Source organism: Copadichromis virginalis, linkage group LG13, assembly GCF_057382275.1.
Source record: "Copadichromis virginalis isolate Kocher_CV1m ecotype Utaka linkage group LG13, C_Virginalis_male_GT1.1, whole genome shotgun sequence".
Classification (NCBI taxonomy): domain Eukaryota; kingdom Metazoa; phylum Chordata; class Actinopteri; order Cichliformes; family Cichlidae; genus Copadichromis; species Copadichromis virginalis.
The window spans coordinates 4,237,610-4,257,069 of record NC_140630.1 but is presented as its reverse complement, the minus strand read 5'-3'; the positions used below and the strand labels follow the sequence as shown (position 1 = coordinate 4,257,069).

General features: G+C 37.6%; 2 protein-coding genes across 2 annotated transcripts; both read right to left on the bottom strand.

The window, feature by feature from the left end:
• Window positions 1-624: 624 nt before the first annotated feature.
• On the bottom strand, window positions 625-5,320 carry LOC146695087 (uncharacterized). Its single transcript, XM_085476699.1, has 4 exons — window positions 5,287-5,320; window positions 4,104-4,243; window positions 2,115-2,290; window positions 625-1,981 (listed from the first exon to the last, which is right to left on the bottom strand). Coding segments are annotated over exons 1-4 (750 nt in total). The 5' UTR covers window positions 5,288-5,320; the 3' UTR covers window positions 625-1,548.
• A 7,103-nt stretch (window positions 5,321-12,423) lies between these two features.
• Window positions 12,424-17,991, bottom strand: LOC146695086 (uncharacterized). The gene is made up of 4 exons (XM_085478522.1): window positions 17,927-17,991; window positions 16,334-16,475; window positions 13,362-13,552; window positions 12,424-13,202 (listed from the first exon to the last, which is right to left on the bottom strand). Exons 1-4 carry the CDS (start codon window positions 17,989-17,991, stop codon window positions 12,605-12,607), a joined length of 996 nt encoding a protein of 331 aa, XP_085334648.1. The 3' UTR covers window positions 12,424-12,604.
• Between the last annotated feature and the right edge of the window lie 1,469 nt (window positions 17,992-19,460).

The window sequence follows — 19,460 nt, the reverse complement described above, 5'->3', positions numbered from 1 at the left end:
GTCACACTCAACATGCAGATGGTTTATTTTCAGCATAGAAACAACTTTTTTTTTTCTCCAAGATGTAGCCCACATTCAAGTTTAGTATGCACCAATCAGTTGATCTGTGCTGTTTTATAAACCTAACATAGTGGCTACATGAAACTAATAATGCAAAGTAAGGAAAAGTAAACATTTTATTTATGATACTTTTTCATTTTTTGCTTTGTTAAAAATCTAAATAGTTATCAGTTATTTATTGATATCTCTCATTGTTAAAACACCTAAAAGATTAATTTTCAATCCACTTTTTCATATGATCTGTGTTCCCATGTGTATTAACCCTTAGTGATTGCTTTAGGTTGTTTATAAACCCAGTGATCAGCAGTTTGTGGTGTTGCCAGGCAGAAATAGAAATATTTCAACATGAACACGGTCCTGCATTGATGACTGACATATTGAGATACTTTTATATGGTAGGCCTGTTTGGGATTCAAACTATCAACTGACAACATAAATGTATCTGTGAGGAGTTTACTGTGGTCATAGATGACAGCAACAACAAGCAATTTTCTCATAGACTTTAATTTTACATCTTTATGAAACCAGAGAACTGCCACCTGTTGTCCTTTATTAAATGTTGGACCCATAATGGATGAACAATTTGTAACTGCAAAAAATTAGACAAAGCTATTTTTTCAACCTAGATTTGTTTTATTTCATCAATAATAAAAAAAAATACAGTGTCTCATATCACCAGTTGCAGTTAACTGAACTAAATAAATATTATTTACAGGAATGTAAATCTTTTTCATTACATCTTTAAAAACACTGAACATACAAAGACTTCTTTATGAATTTTAACAATTGTACAAAACTCTTATCCACGTCACACATCACAAGTAATCTTGCTGTTTGTTCAGTCCAGTTATTAACAACAAAGGAGAGATGATGACATTAAGTCGCTGGCTCTTGCTACAATATATGAACTTGTGGGGAAGCAGCTTCATCACTGAACTCACTGTCATCAGCTACAATCGCAGGATTGTCTTGGCTGCATATACATATATAATCTACATAACAAATAGTACAATATTATTTCTAATACTCGGTATACCAGAGGAAATTGAATTGGTAATGTGAAGGACCAAAAAAATATAATATATTGATAGTAAAATAGTAAAATAGAGCTATATTTTACCATTTTTTATGGAATAAATGATTCCATAAAAAATGTAAATTAAAAAATCCAATTCAATTCTTAAAACGTTACAGAGAACTGAAAACATTATTTGGACATGTTGTAGAAACAAAGAAAGATGATGTGGCAAACAAAATTACAAGCAAGAAAAAGGTAAAAACATTAAAACCTAATGTGGGAAACTAATTTTTAAAAAAAAAAGAAGATTTGAACATCTTTAATCCTGGGATATAAAAAGTGTCCAAAGCAGTTTATAAAATTAGTTTTAAAACTATTTAGACAGACACTCCAGCAGCCTGTCAATGCATCCGTTCTGCATAAAAGAAAAAGAATCAAGTCCACATCAGCCCACCTGTCTGTGCTGTCAGTCACACTCTTCCATCAGCTGAGCACAGACATGCCAGCAGCTTGTCAATGCATCCTTTTAGCATGAAAAGAAACAGAATCAGGTCCACAAAAGGACTGAGCAAAAAAAAGATGATAAAGACGTAACGAGAGATGATTGTGGGAACGATTAATAGAAAGTAGTAAAAGAACAACAGAGTTAAAATTCCTAGACTTCGACGTTTCTCCTCAGTGGGCACTGAGGTGGCAGCAGGCAGGGCTCTGAAGGTCCGAGCTAAGCAGAAGATGAACAGGGGGCCTGGGAGGGCAGCATAAATAATTAAACGTTCTAATTCATCTAAGACTATGGCAAGAGGGACACTGACTATACAAAAAGCCCAGACAAGGACACAGACCAGCACAGAACTCCTTGTTTCTTTGAGGCAGTCCAACAGTGGATATGCGATGTGAAAACACCTGCAACAGAGGAGAGACACTAATTTGTATCATCACAGTGTAGAATAATATGATTCTGACTGTAAGGATGCTTCACAGTAAAATATAATGTTCAGAGACATGCAGGTACACACACTAAAAGACGAACAGGTACCTTTCCAGAGCAATGCACATCCTGAAGTACAGACTGGCCATCACACACGAGAGGTGAATAACAGCAGGTATGCTACTTCCTATTCTTAATAACCAAACAATCATTATGCAGATCTGGATTACATTAGAAGTGAGGAGGTTTGTGTAATAGATGACAGGGACTGGACTCCTTTGCACCTGCAGGAAATATAAATTAATATTTAAAATAACAATAAATAAATGCAGGAATAAACATGACATTGTTTATTATGTTATTATGCTCTCAGGCACCAGAAGGAGACTAATTTACAAAACAATCAACTTTTCTTTTAGGTTGTTGAAAACTTTTTAAAATCAAAGTGTCTCTTGACTTCCTTGCTTTTCAGACTTTTATCTGATGTCAAAACTTCTCTTTTTTAAACGTTCTTATGGTTGAAACTGCTGGTGCATGTAAAGCAACAGAGGACAAAATACTCAGTCGGGTTACTTCACAACACTACATGCTTCCATGTTTTCTGCCCACAGGGTTTCTCTGTAACACTGTGAAAAAATAAATTACTGCACATTTAGAGGAACAGTTTGTCACTAGGATGGTATCTGTACTGCCGAGGTGCAGCTGATGGAGGTTCTTATGGCTCGTTCACTAAAAAGAAGAAAGTTTGTTTGGCTCCAAATCGGCTGATCAAAGCTTTTGTTTCTTAAATTAATTTAAAGTCAAATTATTTGTAAACTAAATGATTAGTATGCAAAAGATAGAGTGCTACAAAAAAAAAAAAAAAAATACAAAAACAAATAATTAATAAAAGGTCCAGTCTCTGATAGTATGTATAATATTTATAAGCTTTTAACTTTTCAACTATTTGGATTGAAACAACAGAGAATCACACAAGAAAATAGAAATAAAATATATGTTTATATCATCATTTTGATCATTGTTAATGTATTATTATTATTATTATTATTATTATTATTATTATTATTATTATGAGGAGACAGGCTGGGGAGAAGAAATAGAAGACACCCAGCAGAGGGCCTTGGGTCAGAATCAAACTCTGCTGCTCATTTAGCTTATTTGTGGGATGTGGGCATTTTCTCGACCCGTGAGCTAAATCGCACTAAGCTTGAACTCAGGTGTGAGGAACTATTTAATTTTAATGATCCTTAATAAAGGTCATTGCAGCCCTTCCTTGTTATTTATGTATTTATTTCACTAAATCTACAATTTATCCCATTTTTTATGTTTATTTAAGCGTTGTCTGACAGTATGTTTGCCGCAGCAATTTCCTAATTTTGTAAACCTGCTCAACATTTGGCAATAAAACCCTTTTTGATTCTGATCCATCTTTTTCTGCTTATCTGGGGATGGGTCGCGGGGGCAACACCTCACCCAGGAGGTGCCCAGGAGGCATCCTTGTCAGAAGCTCGAACCACCTCAATCGGCTCCTTTCGATGTGGAGGAGCAGCGGCTCTGAGCCTCCTCCCGGATGGCCGAAATCTTCACCCTATCTCTAAGAGAGAGGACGCCCTTTTCTGCTGTTTGTATCCGCGATCTTGTTATTTCGGTCACTACCCTCTCAATTTACCGGTCGATCTACGTCCCTACCCACACCTCACGAGCTGTGGGTAGGGACGTAGATTAACTGTCTGCTCTCTCTTCACAACAGACCGGAGCAGCGTCTGCATCACTGCAGCTGCAGCACCAATCCGTCTGTCGATCTCCCTTCTCCCGTCACTCATGAACAAGACCCCGAGATACTTAAACTCTTCCATTTGGGGCAAGAACTCGTCCCTGACCCGGAGTGGGCACTCCACCTTTTTCCGGCTGAGGACCATGGCCTCAGATTTGGTGGTGCTGATTCTCATTCCCACCGCTTCACACTCAGCTGCGAACTGTTCCAAACCGAACTGGAGGCCATCGCCCGATGAAGCCAACAGAACCACATAATCTGCAAAATCTGCTTTCATCTCTGCTTCAAATTATTCACAAAGAAAAAAGTTATTATTTACTTACCACATAACACACACAGTAGATCATCAGTATGGTCAAAGGAAGGCAGACACATGTGTCGATCCACATAATCACTTCAAGGACTTTCCGAAACTCGGGCAAAGATACTGTGATAGGGTTGTGTTGGAATCTATACCAATGCACTTTGTTTGTGTGGCAAAGCAAAAAAAAATAAATAAATAAATAAAAAAAAAACATTGTTAACATTGTTCAGTCATGAAATTACTGATTGTAGGTAAACAAGCAGCAACGCAATAATAATAACATGGAGCAGCCCGAATTGTGCTGGAGAATGTTGGCACAGAATAACAAACATTGGTGGTGAAGGGAGGGAGTATGAAAGTATAAAAATAACACTTTAAAGTCGATTGCTAACACTTGATGTCTGTGTCGTGTATGTAAGGTCGGGGGGCGGGTCCATTCCACTGCAGGGCAACCCGCATGTGGCGAATAAAATTTGAACTTGAACTTGATTAAAACTCAACTGGATTACACTTTTTTTTTGTGAGATCACAGAGAAGTTAACAGCTATTTGATTAACCATAAATTTCAATTAAAATAACTCTAAAGTAAAAATTTACTTTGCATTTCTGATCTTGAAAACTTTACATGCCAATGTTTAAAAACGATTCACAAATTGCTCATAAAATATCCCCGCACAGCAACAATGAAAACAAAAACACCTCGATGCAAATTTTCAGAGCGATGAAATTGGCTGGACCAGGAATTTTCAGCACTCAGTAAGAACATGTTGTGATGAACCAACACAAATGTACTGAAATAAATCTAATTCAGTTCTGTCAAAGCTATCAGTGCACTAACCAAAGCAGTGATACATATGAATACATCTACTGCTGCAGGCTCTGTTTTAAATCAACATGTGTGATTAGGCTGCATGGTTCACATTGCACATTGTGTTGCTATGCAGGCGACAGTTACGCTGACATTCTGTGGGAGAAGTTATTTATATTAATTAGTCAAATAGATCGAGGAGGTACAGTTAGTGCATTACCAACACACACATTCACAAAAAGCTGCTCACTCCAAGCACAAAAGAAAAGAAGGTAGTGACTTTAATAAACTATCTCCAGATGTTCTAATTCAGTCAGTTTCTATGTTTTTTATAACTATTCCTCTCTTCAGATAGAAATAATATGAACATGTATAAAATAAGTGTCGCCCTTACTTGTCTCAGGACTGTTTCCAGCTGAACCGTTGGGTAAAATCTGCAATATGACAAGTTTGTGTTGAACGAGGAAGTTGTGGTAACAAACTTTATAATCTCCACCCCGTACTCACTGATGTTCAAACTCACAGACGCCCAAACATGAAGCCAGCGAGAACTTTGTTAAAAGAGACCAGCTCTTACAGCTCCGTGCTTCCATATCAGGAAAGAAAACACAGAATCACGCATAATCGTTTTTACTATTTACTGTGTGATAGTGCTTTATTTAATTTCCCTTGTACTAGTGTAAGTAAAATTCATCAAATCAGTTTTATGCTTGTCTCTTTTCTTTACTTTCACTCGAGTTCAAATTCTTGTTAATAACAAACCTGGAAATTGCTTCAAAAAAATCTGTTAAATGTTTGGAATTGAATGAAATGGACTTTGTTGTATCTGCTCAAAGTTACCGCAGTGTGCACTCTGTGACCATTGATTTCTTTAATTTGACTATTAAACACATCACTGTGACACTGACACAAAGTTAACCACTGCACCACTGTACAGCCCAGTGCAGTACAATAAATTGGAAAAAAAAACAGGGGTAAATAAAATATTTATAAATCTATTGCCTTAAAAGTCCATTCTGTTTACTATTTACTTTAAAGCTTCAACTCTAAACACTGTGTAACTAAACACAGTCAGAGACGCACTGTGACAGAAAGCCTCTAAACCAGGTGTGCCCAATCCTAGTCCTCAAGCTCTACCGCCCTGCAGCTTTTAGTTGCATCCTTGTTCCGACACACACCTGAATGAAATGAATGGCTTGTTATCAGGCCTTTGCCAAACTTGATGGCATGCTGAAGAGGTAATCAAACTATTTGATTACGCTGTGTTGGAGTAGGGATGCATCTTAAAACTGCAGGACAGTAGCTCTCGAGGACTACGATTGGGCACCCCTGCTCTAAAACACTGAACCATTTGCAGCTCCATAACATAATTTAGTGGCCAAATATTGAATGTAGTCTGTTAAAGCTCGTTCAAATTGAATATTCAGCAATTAAAGACTTAAATGTCATTTACATTGAAAGTAACTCTATGACCAATGTGAAAGTGCAATTCTGCATCATAGACATAGCACAAAATTTTTGTTTAGCTTTTTCTGCATGTAAAGAAGCAGTGTGTGTGTCTCGTGTCTGTGTGTGTATTGCACATGGATAATAAAGTTTACTACAAAACATTCACAGGTGGTATGGTGGTTCATCCATTGTTCACTCATATTTTTGTGCTTTTGTTTGCAAAAACTAAAACCACAGGAGCATTTCTCACTGTTGTCCTATCTCAGCTAACATACCAAAAATGACGGAAAAAGAAGCACTTCGGCATGGTGGTTAGCACTGTTGGCTAACATGGTCCATCACCTTTCTGTGTGGAGTTTGCATGTTCGACCTGTGTCCGCGTTGGCTTGTACCACGTAGTCCGGACAGTCCAAAGAAATCCAATTAGTGGGGTGTGACTCAGGTCCAGAACGTATTTAGCTGGGCTTGGACCTTCCTCCCAGTTTTCTTTAATTAGGTCCAACACTCCCCGCAACTTACTGTAGAAGCCCCGTGGAGGCCTGGAGCACCTCTCGCACTGCAAACAGCAGAGGGTCTAACCAGTGATCCCAATTGTGTTCAATTGTGTGAATGAACTTACGAATCATGGACTTTAAATCCTTACTAAGTTGCTCCTCTAATGTGTCAGTCAGAGCGTGGTAGATGCTGGTCTTAACAGATTTAATGCCCAATAATTCATACAGTTCTTTAGGTTTATGAGACATGAACAATGTGTCCTGGTCAGTCAGTATCTCTTTCGGGGTGCCAACTTGGGGGATGACCTGAAACAGTGTCCGTAACACATTCATTGCAGGAAATTCCAGGAAGGACGCATACCATTGGCACACATCTGCCCGCATGTGGCCAATAAAATCTTGCCATTATTAGCTTCAGAGTTTTGTCTTGTCCCATTTGTCCCACCATGAGGTTATAATAAGCCACCTGTAAAATAATTCCCCAGAGGCTTTTTGGCACCAACATCTGGGTGTGTTTCTCTTCCGTCCGACTGTCAGAACTCATCAATACAGCCGAACAATAATCAATACAAAATGTGGCTATGGTCAGCACTACTTCAGGATGTAGGCTTTCATCACAAGGTTGCTCTAGTGGAAAATCCCCTGTGGAGGGAATTACTGGAGGCGGCAGGTCTCACAAGAAGCCCGGCGAGCGTCTGGTGGAAAGGTCTTTGTCAGCGGGCACCATGGACTATTTCAAACTGTCTCTTTGACAAAGGGACATGGGCCCATCCTCCTTCAGGCCCACCACCTGCAGGAGGTGCTGCAAGGGTCGGCTACAATGTGTGCTGGGCGGCGGCCAGGAGCAGACTGATCCCTGGCTACCAAGACTAGCAATTGGGACATGGAATATCACCTCTCTGGCGGGGAAGGAGCCTAAGTGCATGAGTTTGTTCCAGAGCCCAAGCCCTGCATTGAGGTCAATGCACAGTACCTCTCAGTCTCCTGGAGAGGTGCTGGACTCTGTCTCAGTGTGGAGTTACCCTTGAAGAGAGGCAGTGGGTGTCCTAGTATCCCCTCGGCTTGCTGCCTGTACGTTGGGGTTTCTCCCAGTGGAAGAGAGGGTTTGTTCCCTGCGCCTTTGGGTTGGGGAATGGTCCTGACTGTTGTCTGGGGTTATGCACCTTTTTGGGGTCCCTGGGTGGGATACTTCAGGGTGCTCCACCTGGGGACTCTGTTGTCCTACTGGGCAATTACATTGAGAGCTGGAGGGGCATGATTGGGAGGAATGGCCTCCCGGATCTGACCTTGAGCAGTGTTTTGTTGTTGGACTTCCATGCAAACCACAGTTTGGCCATAACGAAGACCATGTTTGAACAGAAGAGTGTCCACAAGTGCACATGGCACCAGGATGCTCTAGGCTGCAGGTTTTTCAATCGTATCACCAGATTAACTGAGAAATTGGATAAGAAATACTTTTACGTTATTCTTGTCTTATTCAAGTGTATCAGCATTCTGTTTGCCCAATACTTTGCGAGATAATTTCTTATGTTAGTTATTAATGAGTTACTGCCATTTATACTACACAAAGTAATTAAGCAAGAAACAATTAAATTAAACAAATGTTTTTGGTTTTCACGTTAGACGACAGAAATTTCAGCTTTTTTTTAACTAGTTTTAAAAAAGAAAAAAAAACCTCAAAAAAACTGGACAGTCTGGACAATGAGTTATAAGAAGTTTTTTTCTGCAGTTGTACACATTTATTCTTTACAGTTTAATTTCAAAGAATCGTGTTGACAGATTTTCTTTGCCACAGCAGAGTTTCTTTATCATACAGCCAGTGTTGGGGAGTAACGGAATACATGTACCGCCGTTACATATTTAAAATACAAAATATGAGTAACTGTATTCTGTTACAGTTACCGTTTAAAAAGGTGGTATTCAGAATACAGTTACTTTGTTGAAATAAAGGGATTACATGGAGGTCTTTTCCTGTTTCATATGTTAGGCTGTCCCCTCTCTATTTTTGGTAATTCCACACCCGTGGAAACCCAAACAAAGAACACAATAAGAGGCTCTAATGCCTGTCTCAATCTTGCATCTCATGATGATGTGAAGAAATATTTTTTAAAATGATTTAATAAGATGGCAATAGGCAGAGTGTTACAGGCATCGCCCTAAAGAATGTAGCCTCATGGGCATCGTAGTCCGTGCTGCAGGAAGAATGGACTGCCATACCTGTTATGTGTCTGTGAGCGAGGGAGGGAGAAAAAGGTGAGTGGAAAAGTACGAGGTGTCACCGAGCAGAAACAGGAGCTGGAAGCATGTAAATCTAATAATAACAACTGCAGCCAAGAAGAGTGCCTGACGAGCCCAGTTGTAAGTAAGCTATTAAGACTCGACTGTACAGCGTGTTCGTGTTTTCCTCCGAAACAATAAGTCCCGTTGGAGCAGCCTTTCAACGCCTCTCTCTGTCTCTCGCTAGCACAGTTGACCTAGACAACAAAGTAAAGCTAGTTTTCGGCTACGAGCCCGACACGAACCCGACGTATTAGTCAGAGGTCCCTTTACTACGGTTCGGAGCCGCGGACCTTCAGTAATAGTAATAAATCACACAGCAATAGTACATTCATGTAGTTGTAAAAAAGCATGATAATATATATATATATATATATATATATATAAATATATATATATATATATATATATATATATATTTTTTTTTTTTTTTTTTTTTTTTTTTTTTTTTTTTTTCGCCTGTCCCATTTGGTTCTTTAGCCGTCAGAATTGTTGTCTGAAGACCAACAAGGATACCCAATGGATTTACTTTGCCAAATGGATCATCGTGGCATTGCCGTATTGGTCCATTTGGTCGATCTTTGTTTTTATTATTTATTATATTTTATTTTCAGATGTTACAGACGGGACAGACATGAGTGAGAGATAGGAAGGGGAGAAAGAAAGAGGAAGGAAAGGAAAAACAGAAGGGGAGAGGGACAGTGAGAAAGGGGGGGAGAAAAAAATAAAAATCTCCTGGATCACCTGTTGAGAGAAGAATAGAAAACAAGCAAAAAAAGACAAAAAACAAAACAAAAATAAAACAAAGCAACATACTAAACACAATAAAAAGAACTGAACTCAAGACAAACTTGTACAAAGCTTGAAGTTAGATCAGCTTTTAATGCAAAGGAAAGAATCATGAATCTACAACTAAACTTGAACGTTTCCAAGGCACATTATCACCAGTGGCACTTCAAAGCCATGGTGTAGGTCATGGCCTGGTCCACATCAGACACATAATAAAGAAGCACTAATGGAAGTAGTAGAAGCAATATGTGTGCACATGCTCATAAACATTGTTGAATAGTTTTTTTTTCTGACCGGTACCGGTCCGTGAGTCGTTTGGTACCGGGCCGCGAGAGTTGAGGCTCAGTTGTGAAATGTCTGGTTTTCAGGGTTTTTATCGGTTTTCAGCGTTATTTTGTTATCGTTTTTATCGTTAACTCGGTTTTCCTGGGTCTTTCCACATGTGTTATGAATAAATCTTCTTTTTTTTCGGTACTGGTACTAGTTTTGTTTTGTTGTATTTATGACGAAATGACAGTGCTAAACTGTCATCACTAAAAGTCTATATTTTTTTGACTCGAATAAGTAAGTAAAATTCGATCTCCAGTGACATTATTGCACTTTACTTGTGCTGCACCAATAAAATATAATATGGTAAGAATTTATTATTTTATTCAACTATTCCTACACTATCAATGGGCTACTTTTGTAGTAAGATGAATTTACAGAGTGTAAGTGGAAAGTGTTTGATTGTCAGACTTTTGATTTTATCAGAATCAGAATCAGAATACTTTATTGATCCCTGGGGGAAATTATTTATTTGTGAGCATTTAAGCGACCACTTAATTTTAATGAAGACTCAACATCATCATTTTCTTTTTCTTTTTTTCTTTTTCTTTATCTAGCTCAGGGTCATGTTGGTGCTGGATCGTAGCCCAGCTGTCACTGGGCCAAAGGTAGGTAGGTCGGCAGTCTGTTGCTGGGCTAATTTTTATTTCTCTTCTTTTTTTATACATTTTTTTAAATTTATAATTTTATTTTAATTTAGTTTTTTGCTTTTTGCCAAATCTTTTAATTGTTCACACACTCACAGACATAAAAAGATGTGACATACTTACATACCGCACAACACACACAGCAGAAGAACAGTGTGGTCACGGGAAGGAAGAAGCAGATATTGATCCATATCAGGACTCCCAACATCTCTGTCTGACTTTCTGTGTGGTGGAGTTGCTGTAGATGAATTTTCTACTCTCTTTTCACCTGAAAAAAACAAAAAAAACAATGTGAAACAGCAGGTGGTGAAAATGATTCACTGGTTTGCTCTAAATGCTGGAAAAACACTGAGTTCCTCCAAATGACCCTCCTCAAACTCGTGCTTTTTTCTGTTTGACCTAACATACATGTGTGGGAAAAGTCATGCTGAATATCTAAACGTATATAGACTTGGTACAGTGTTGCCAAGCCTATATAGGTTTGGCTTCCCAAATGGAAAAGAAATAGTAAAAACTTATAAAATACTTGCATCAGATGTGGCCTACTTCATATAGTGAATCATAAAAGACTTATATGATTTACTCATGAAAGTGGCCACTTTCATATATTGTTTTATGAAGTATCCAAAACGTACAAGTTTTATTTATATAATTTTTCTAGGGATCTTATATCTGTTTTCACTCTTGTATGCTTTTCATACAAGTTTCACACATGACAGATACAAACTTTATAACATTTATATATATTTTTCGTATGGGTTTCATGCAGCGATGTGCACATGTTGTCACAAGACCTCAGCAGATACCCCTGTTTGTTAATTGTCTGGCCGGTTATATTAAGTAAACCTTACTTGTGTTTTTGTTTAACTGGCTCAATGGTTGGGTCCTGTTTAGTAACCACTATTTGAGATTATTTTTTATTTTAAAAATCACAATCACAATTTTATCACAATTGTTACATCTTTTTTTTTTCCACTTAAAATTCTATTAAAAAATATTGCATCTTGGATCTTGTGGTTTATGGCCTGGTCTTGCACGTAATGTGAACAGTGTGCAAATAGTAAATCTTAAATAGCCAAGGACTGTGTCCTACGTGAATCTGTTGAGTTTCCCTTCCCTCGGGTCTTGTCATGTCTGATTTCTCCCAGCTGTGCTCCCCTTCTGTGTCTCATTCCCCTCATTATTCCCCAGTGTATTTAAGCCCTGTGTTCCTCTGTGTTAGTGTTGTGTCGTCCGTCATGGCTGTGTTTCTCTGTGTGGTTCCCTGTGATATCCCAGTTTAGTTAAGTTAATTAAATGTTAATTTAAATGCTCATAAAGGATCATAGCTTCCAAGGACAGTTTTTATTTATTTTTGATAATTCAAAGAAGAGTATAACAAATGAGGAAAATATCAGGTATTTCAGATTCAGTTGAAACTTAAATAAAAAAATTTACACATAAAAAAACTGCAACCAAGAAAACATCTTACAACAATAACATTAATATTACATTACACTGTGTCATAACTCAACAGATCAGAGGAAATTAAAATGTCACTGTGAGGGAAACCAAAGTTATCCAGACAATTAAACAACAATATAAGTGAGCATGATATTTTCACAAAAAAACAAAGTAAGGTGGATATGATAATTAAATGACTTTTAAACTGATAATCATCAAAATACTCAACAGAACAATTCTTACAGCCTGAGGCTTCAGCTGAAGAAATATTTTGGATTGTTTTTACTTATCTCACACTTTCTAATTCCTCTTCATCTTCCCTATCATGTGACCCTGTTTCCTCGTTTCCTTCATCTCTGACTACATGATCTGACCTGTCTGTGCTAACATCAGTCACATCTCCTGTGTTGTTGCTCTCCATACTGCAGCAGCACAGACGTGCCAGCAGCCTGTCAATGGGCCCTTTACACATGAAGGCAAACAGAATGAAGTCCAACAATGAACTAAACAGAAATAAGATTACAATGATAAAATTAATAATTAGTGCGTAAGGATGTGGATATGAATTCAAAGTTAACATAATGACTGCAGGAAGGTTTATGAGAAAGTAATTAAGCAGCAACAGAACCAAGGTTCCTACAGTTCTTCGTTTTTCTTCAGTGGGCACTGAGGTGGCAGCAGGCAGAGCTTTAAGTGTCCCAGCGAGACAGAAGATGAACAGGGGGGCAGGGAGGGCGGCATAAATAATTAAACGTACAAATTCATATGAAAATACAGCAAGAGCAACACTAACAATACAAAGGACCCAGACCAGAACACAGACCAGCACAGAACCCTCAGTTTGTCTGAAGCAGTCCAACAGTGGGCAGGCGATGAAACAATACCTGCAACACAAAAGAGAGATTATGAGAGTACAGAACATAACAATGCTTCAGTATAATATTCAGAGACATGTAAGTACACACACACACACACACACACACACACACACACACACACACACACACACACACACACACACACACACACACACACACTGGTACCTTTCCAAAGCAATCAACAACCTGAAGTAAAGACTGGCCGTCACAGGAAATTGATAAAAGAAACGTGCAATGTTGTTGTAATGCAGTATCGTTCCCCGAGAGGACATCATAGAGAACATGATGCTGTGATGGATCAGAAGGGAGATGATAAGGTTTGTGTAATAGATGACAGGAACCTGATATCTTCGCCCCTGCAGGAAATATTAATTGAAACCACATTAATACAATGTTTAAAATGAATAAATAAAATGAAAGTGTAGATTAATGCATATAAATGAATGAATATTTATTTTACCTATTATAAAGAGGTAAAATATAAAGCAAGTGAAATATTTTACTAGTACGTCAGAAAACGTACAAGTAATGATTTATCTTATAATATATATTTTTTGTAATTAATTATTCACACACCTCAAAATAAACACAAATTTCAGGCTGTTATAGTGAAATGGATTCCCAACAGAAACAAAAACAATATTTGAGCACAGCACTTTCTTGCTTCATCACAATACAACCAAAATACAAGACATGTACTAAATATTTGTTATTTAACTTTTAACTCAGTAAGTAAAATTAATTCTGTAATATTTATAAAAGTCAGTTCCAGAACAGACAAGCAAAAAAAAACTATTAAAACCCCAAAACACTGTATATATAATTATGTATTGCTGTTAATAAGAATATTACAGAGAATTATCACACTTATCTTAAGATATACAGTGGGGCAAAAAAGTATTTAGTCAGCCACCGATTGTGCAAGTTCCCCCACTTAAAATGATGACAGAGGTCAGTAATTTGCACCAGAGGTACACTTCAACTGTGAGAGACAGAATGTGAAAAAAAAATCCATGAATCCACATGGTAGGATTTGTAAAGAATTAATTCGTAAATCAGGGTGGAAAATAAGTATTTGGTCCCCTCAAACAAGGAAAATCTCTGGCTCTCACAGACCTGTAACGTCTTCTGTAAGAAGCTTTTCTGTCCCCCACTCGTTACCTGTATGAATGGCACCTGTTTGAACTCATCATCTGTATAAAAGACACCTGTCCACAGCCTCAAACAGTCAGACTCCAAACTCCGCCATGGCCAAGACCAAAGAGCTTTCGAAGGACACCAGGAAAAGTATTGTAGACCTGCACCAGACTAGGAAGAGTGAATCTACAATAGGCAAGCAGCTTGGTGTGAAAAAATCAACTGTGGGAGCAATCATCAGAAAATGGAAGACATACAAGACCACTGATAATCTCCCTCGATCTGGGGCTCCACGCAAGATCTCATCCCGTGGGGTCAAAATGATCATGAGAACGGTGAGCAAAGATCCCAAAACCACACGGGGGGACCTGGTGAATGACCTGCAGAGAGCTGGGACCAAAGTAACAAAGGTCACCATCAGTAACACACTACAACGGCAGGAATCAAATCCCGCAGTGCCAGACTTGTTCCGCTGCTGAAGCCAGTGCATGTCCAGGCCCATCTGAAGTTTGCCAGAGAGCACATGGATGATACAGCAGAGGATTGGGAGAATGTCATGTGGTCAGATGAAACCAAAGTAGAACTTTTTGGTATAAACTCAACTCGTCGTGTTTGGAGGACGAAGAATACTGAGTTGCATCCCAAGAACACCATACCTACTGTGAAGCATGGGGGTGGAAACATCATGCTATGGGGCTGTTTTTCTGCCAAGGGGACAGGACGACTGATCCGTGTTAAGGACAGAATGAATGGGGCCATGTATCGTGAGATTTTGAGCCAAAACCTCCTTCCATCAGTGAGAACTTTGAAGATGAAACGAGGCTGGGTCTTCCAACATGACAATGATCCAAAACACACCGCCCGGGCAACAAAGGAGTGGCTCCGTAAGAAGCATTTGAAAGTCCTGGAGTGGCCTAGCCAGTCTCCAGACCTCAACCCCATAGAAAATCTGTGGCGGGAGTTGAAAGTCCGTGTTGCTCGGCGACAGCCCCAAAACATCACTGCTCTCGAGAAGATCTGCATGGAGGAATGGGCCAAAATACCAGCTACTGTGTGTGCAAACCTGGTAAAGACCTATAGTAAACGTTTGACCTCTGTTATTGCCAACAAAGGTTATGTTACAAAGTATTGAGTTGTATTTTTGTTATTGACCAAATACTTATTTTCCACCCTGATTTACGAATAAATTCTTTACAAATCCTACCATGTGGATTCATGGATTTTTTTTTCACATTCTGTCTCTCACAGTTGAAGTGTACCTCTGGTGCAAATTACTGACCTCTGTCATCATTTTAAGTGGGGGAACTTGCACAATCGGTGGCTGACTAAATACTTTTTTGCCCCACTGTATCTATATTAAGTGTTGACTGTTTTGCTGTATAATAACAACATAGTCAGGTGCAGAGGTCACTGAATGGTCTGAAAATCTGAGGCTTAAATTTAGACACATCATGTGTTTTTCTTCTTTAGTCAAACTGCAAACATGTTGAACGTCTACGGGAGATTTAGTCGAACAATACTCTTACATATTATCAAAGCACCAAAAGACAACTATTAATCCCATCAATCCCAGGAATTTAGAGAATAATTTCTGATTAGTAGTGAAGCTGTCGGCACATGATTGGTTTTAATGAGTCTCATATATTCACTCATCTGTATCTCAAAAGCCCAACAGTTAACATGGGATGAGCTAATTTTATGACATGACTGTATCTGGTTCAGTGAACTTCCCATTATTACACTTTACTTTTGCTGCACCGATAAAATACAATATGTTAAGAATTTATTATTTTATTCTACTATTCCTACACTGTCGACTATCAATTGACATTCAAGTTTATGTCAGCTGTCAAAGGTCGGGTATATTCCAGGCAGCTCAGCACTCTATTGCTGGGTTTTTATTTCTTTTCTTTTTTATATATTTTATTTTATTTTTGCTTTTTGCTGAGTTTTTTAATTGTTCACACACTCACATAAAAAGATGATACATATTTACGTACCGCACAACACACACAGCAGAAGAACAGTATGGTCACGGGAAGGAAGAAGCAGATATTCACCCATGTCAGGACTACCAACATCTCCCACATGACTTTCTGTGTGATGGAGTTGATGCAGAAGAATTTTCTACTCTCTTTTAAACTGAAAGAAAAAAATATGTAAAAGAAACTCATCAAACTCGTGTTTTTTTTTCTAAAATACATGTATTGTATAATAGTAGAAGCCTCAGTTCAAATCATTCAAAAATTGATGGCTATGACATGTATTGCATCAATAGAAATAAAAAAAAGGGGAGGGGGTGTTGCCTTGTACACTGATAATAATTACAAATGTAGAATCATCAGTGAACTGTCTCTAGCACTGGATAACATAATGGAGTGCATAACTATTGAAATAGAAGCTGAAAAGTCAAAGAATCTGCAAATCAGCTGTATCTACAGGACCCGTGGATAAAAACGTTCACAGAGGAAGTGCTGAAGATATACAATCCCATTAACAACATGAAAATGACATTTTATGTGGTGATTTCTTCAGAACTGCGCAAATCTTAAATCTTGCGACACCGCACGGGATTTCAGTCTCGCGCGCTTTGGATCGTGGTTTGAGGAAGGCTTCCATCTCAGTCAAGTCGAGCACCTGCCTCTACTTTTTTCGGTATACCGAAAAAATCAAATTGGGTGGTTGTTAGATTAAAAGGGTCTACCTTTCAATTTGAACACAAAAATTTCATGTTTCTATCTTGAACGTAATTAAATCATGTAGGATCTGTACAAAATTCAACAACTTAATTTGTTCTTGTTGAGTTGACATGATACAATCTAGTAAGAGTGGTTGCTGGACTCATGAAATTAACAAACTGCAGGAAAATCACTGGAGTTATAAGAGGCAGACAACTACACACACACACCACATGTATGCTTTTGCTATTTATTGTGGTTTAACCTGTCGAGGACAAAAATGTACAGAAAATTCTGCATCAAGCCTTGAAATCTTAGCTTTCCTACTTTTGTTAACCCTGGATTGGTGGCATGGTGATTAGTGCTGTTGTCTCACAGCAAGAAAGTCCAGGGTTCAAATTCACTGTCTGGCTAGTTTACAGTTGTTTCTCTCTGGGTATTCTGGTTTCCTTCCACAGTTAAAAGTCATGCAGTGTTTGTTTCCATGTGATTGACTGGTGAGCTGTCCAGGGTGTACCCTGCCTCTTACCCTATCACTTCAGGGTTATGCCCCAGCACCCCTGCAACCCGGATGGTAGTTGTAGATCAATTCACTTTGTATTTTAACCAGACTCTTAGACTTTGTTGAACATTATGTAACATGAAAACAACCTGTAGTATTTAAGTGAATAAGTGAAGTGAATAAGGGGGCAGGAACAGGAGAAGTGTAAATTTCATCCTACTCCTTTTCGAGCACACACATTCGGTAGACATGGATATATACAAGAAAACTTTATGATTTTTAATTTTTGTTTATTTGTTTTTTTTCTCCTGTTATTTCAATTATATTTGCATGTTCGAAATAAAATTCTATCTATCTCTCTAACTTCAAGTATAATGATAATAAAAATAATTGTAAACATTGTCTCTACTTACCTGAGGACTGCTTTCAGATGAAACTGTGGGTAAAATGTGTAATATGTTGAGTCTATCTTGAACATGGAAGTTGTGGTGGCCTAATTAACACCCCACCCCCACAGACATGTGGTCACACTCAAAGTGCAGATGGTTTATTTTCAGCATAGAAACAACTTTTTTTTCTCTCCAAGATGTAGCCCACATTCAAGTTTAGTATGCACCAATCAGTTGATTTGTGCTGTTTTATAAACCTAACATAGTGGCTACATGAAACTAATAATGCAAAGTAAGGAAAAGTAAACATTTTATTTATGATACTTTTTCATTTTTTGCTTTGTTAAAAATCTAAATAGTTATCAGTTATTTATTGATATCTCTCTTGTTAAAACACTTAAAAGATTAATTTTCAAACCACTTTTTCATATGATCTGTGTTCCCATGTGTGTACTATTAACCCTTAGTGATTGCTTTAGGTTGTTTATAAACCCAGTGATCAGCAGTTTGTGGTGCTGCCAGGCAGAAATAGAAATATTTCTACATGAACACGGTCCTGCATTGATGACTGACATATTGAGATACTTTTATATGGTAGGCCTGTTTAAGTTTTAAACTATCAACTGACAACATAAATGTATCTGTGAGGAGTTAACTGTGGTCATAGATGACAGCAACAACAAGCAATTTTCTCATAGACTTTAATTTTACATCTTTATGAAACCAGAGAACTGCCACCTGTTGTCCTTTATTAAATGTAGGACCCATAATGGATGAACAATTTGTAACTGCAAAAAATTAGACAAAGCTATTTTTTCAACCTAGATTTGTTTTATTTCATCAATAAAAAAAAAAAAATACAGTGTCTCATATCTGAGAGTAAACTGAGTAAACTGAACTAAATAAATATTATTTACAGGAATGTAAATTTTTTTCATTACATCTTTAAAAACACTGAACATACAAAGACTTCTTTATGAATTTTAACAATTGTACAAAACTCTTATCCATGTCACACATCACAAGTAATCTTGCTGTTTGTTCAGTCCAGTTATTAACAACAAAGGAGAGATGATGACATTAAGTCGCTGGCTCTTGCTACAATATATGAACTTGTGGGGAAGCAGCTTCATTACTGAAGTCACTGTCATCAGCTACAATTGCAGAATTGTCTTGGCTGCATATACATATATAATCTACACAACAAATAGTACAATATTATTTCTAATACTCGGTATACCAGAGGAAATTGAATTGGTAATGTGAAGGACCAAAAAAATATAATATATTGATAGTAAAATAGTAAAATAGAGCTCTATTTTACCATTTTTTATGGAATAAATGATTCCATAAAAAAATGTAAATTAAAAAATCCAATTCAATTCTTAAAACGTTACAGAGAACTGAAAACATTATTTGGACATGTTGTAGAAACAAAGAAAGATGATGTGGCAAACAAAATTACAAGCAAGAAAAAGGTAAAAACATTAAAACCTAATGTGGGAAACTAATTATTATTTTTTTTTAAGATTTAAACATCTTTAAAACTGGGATATAA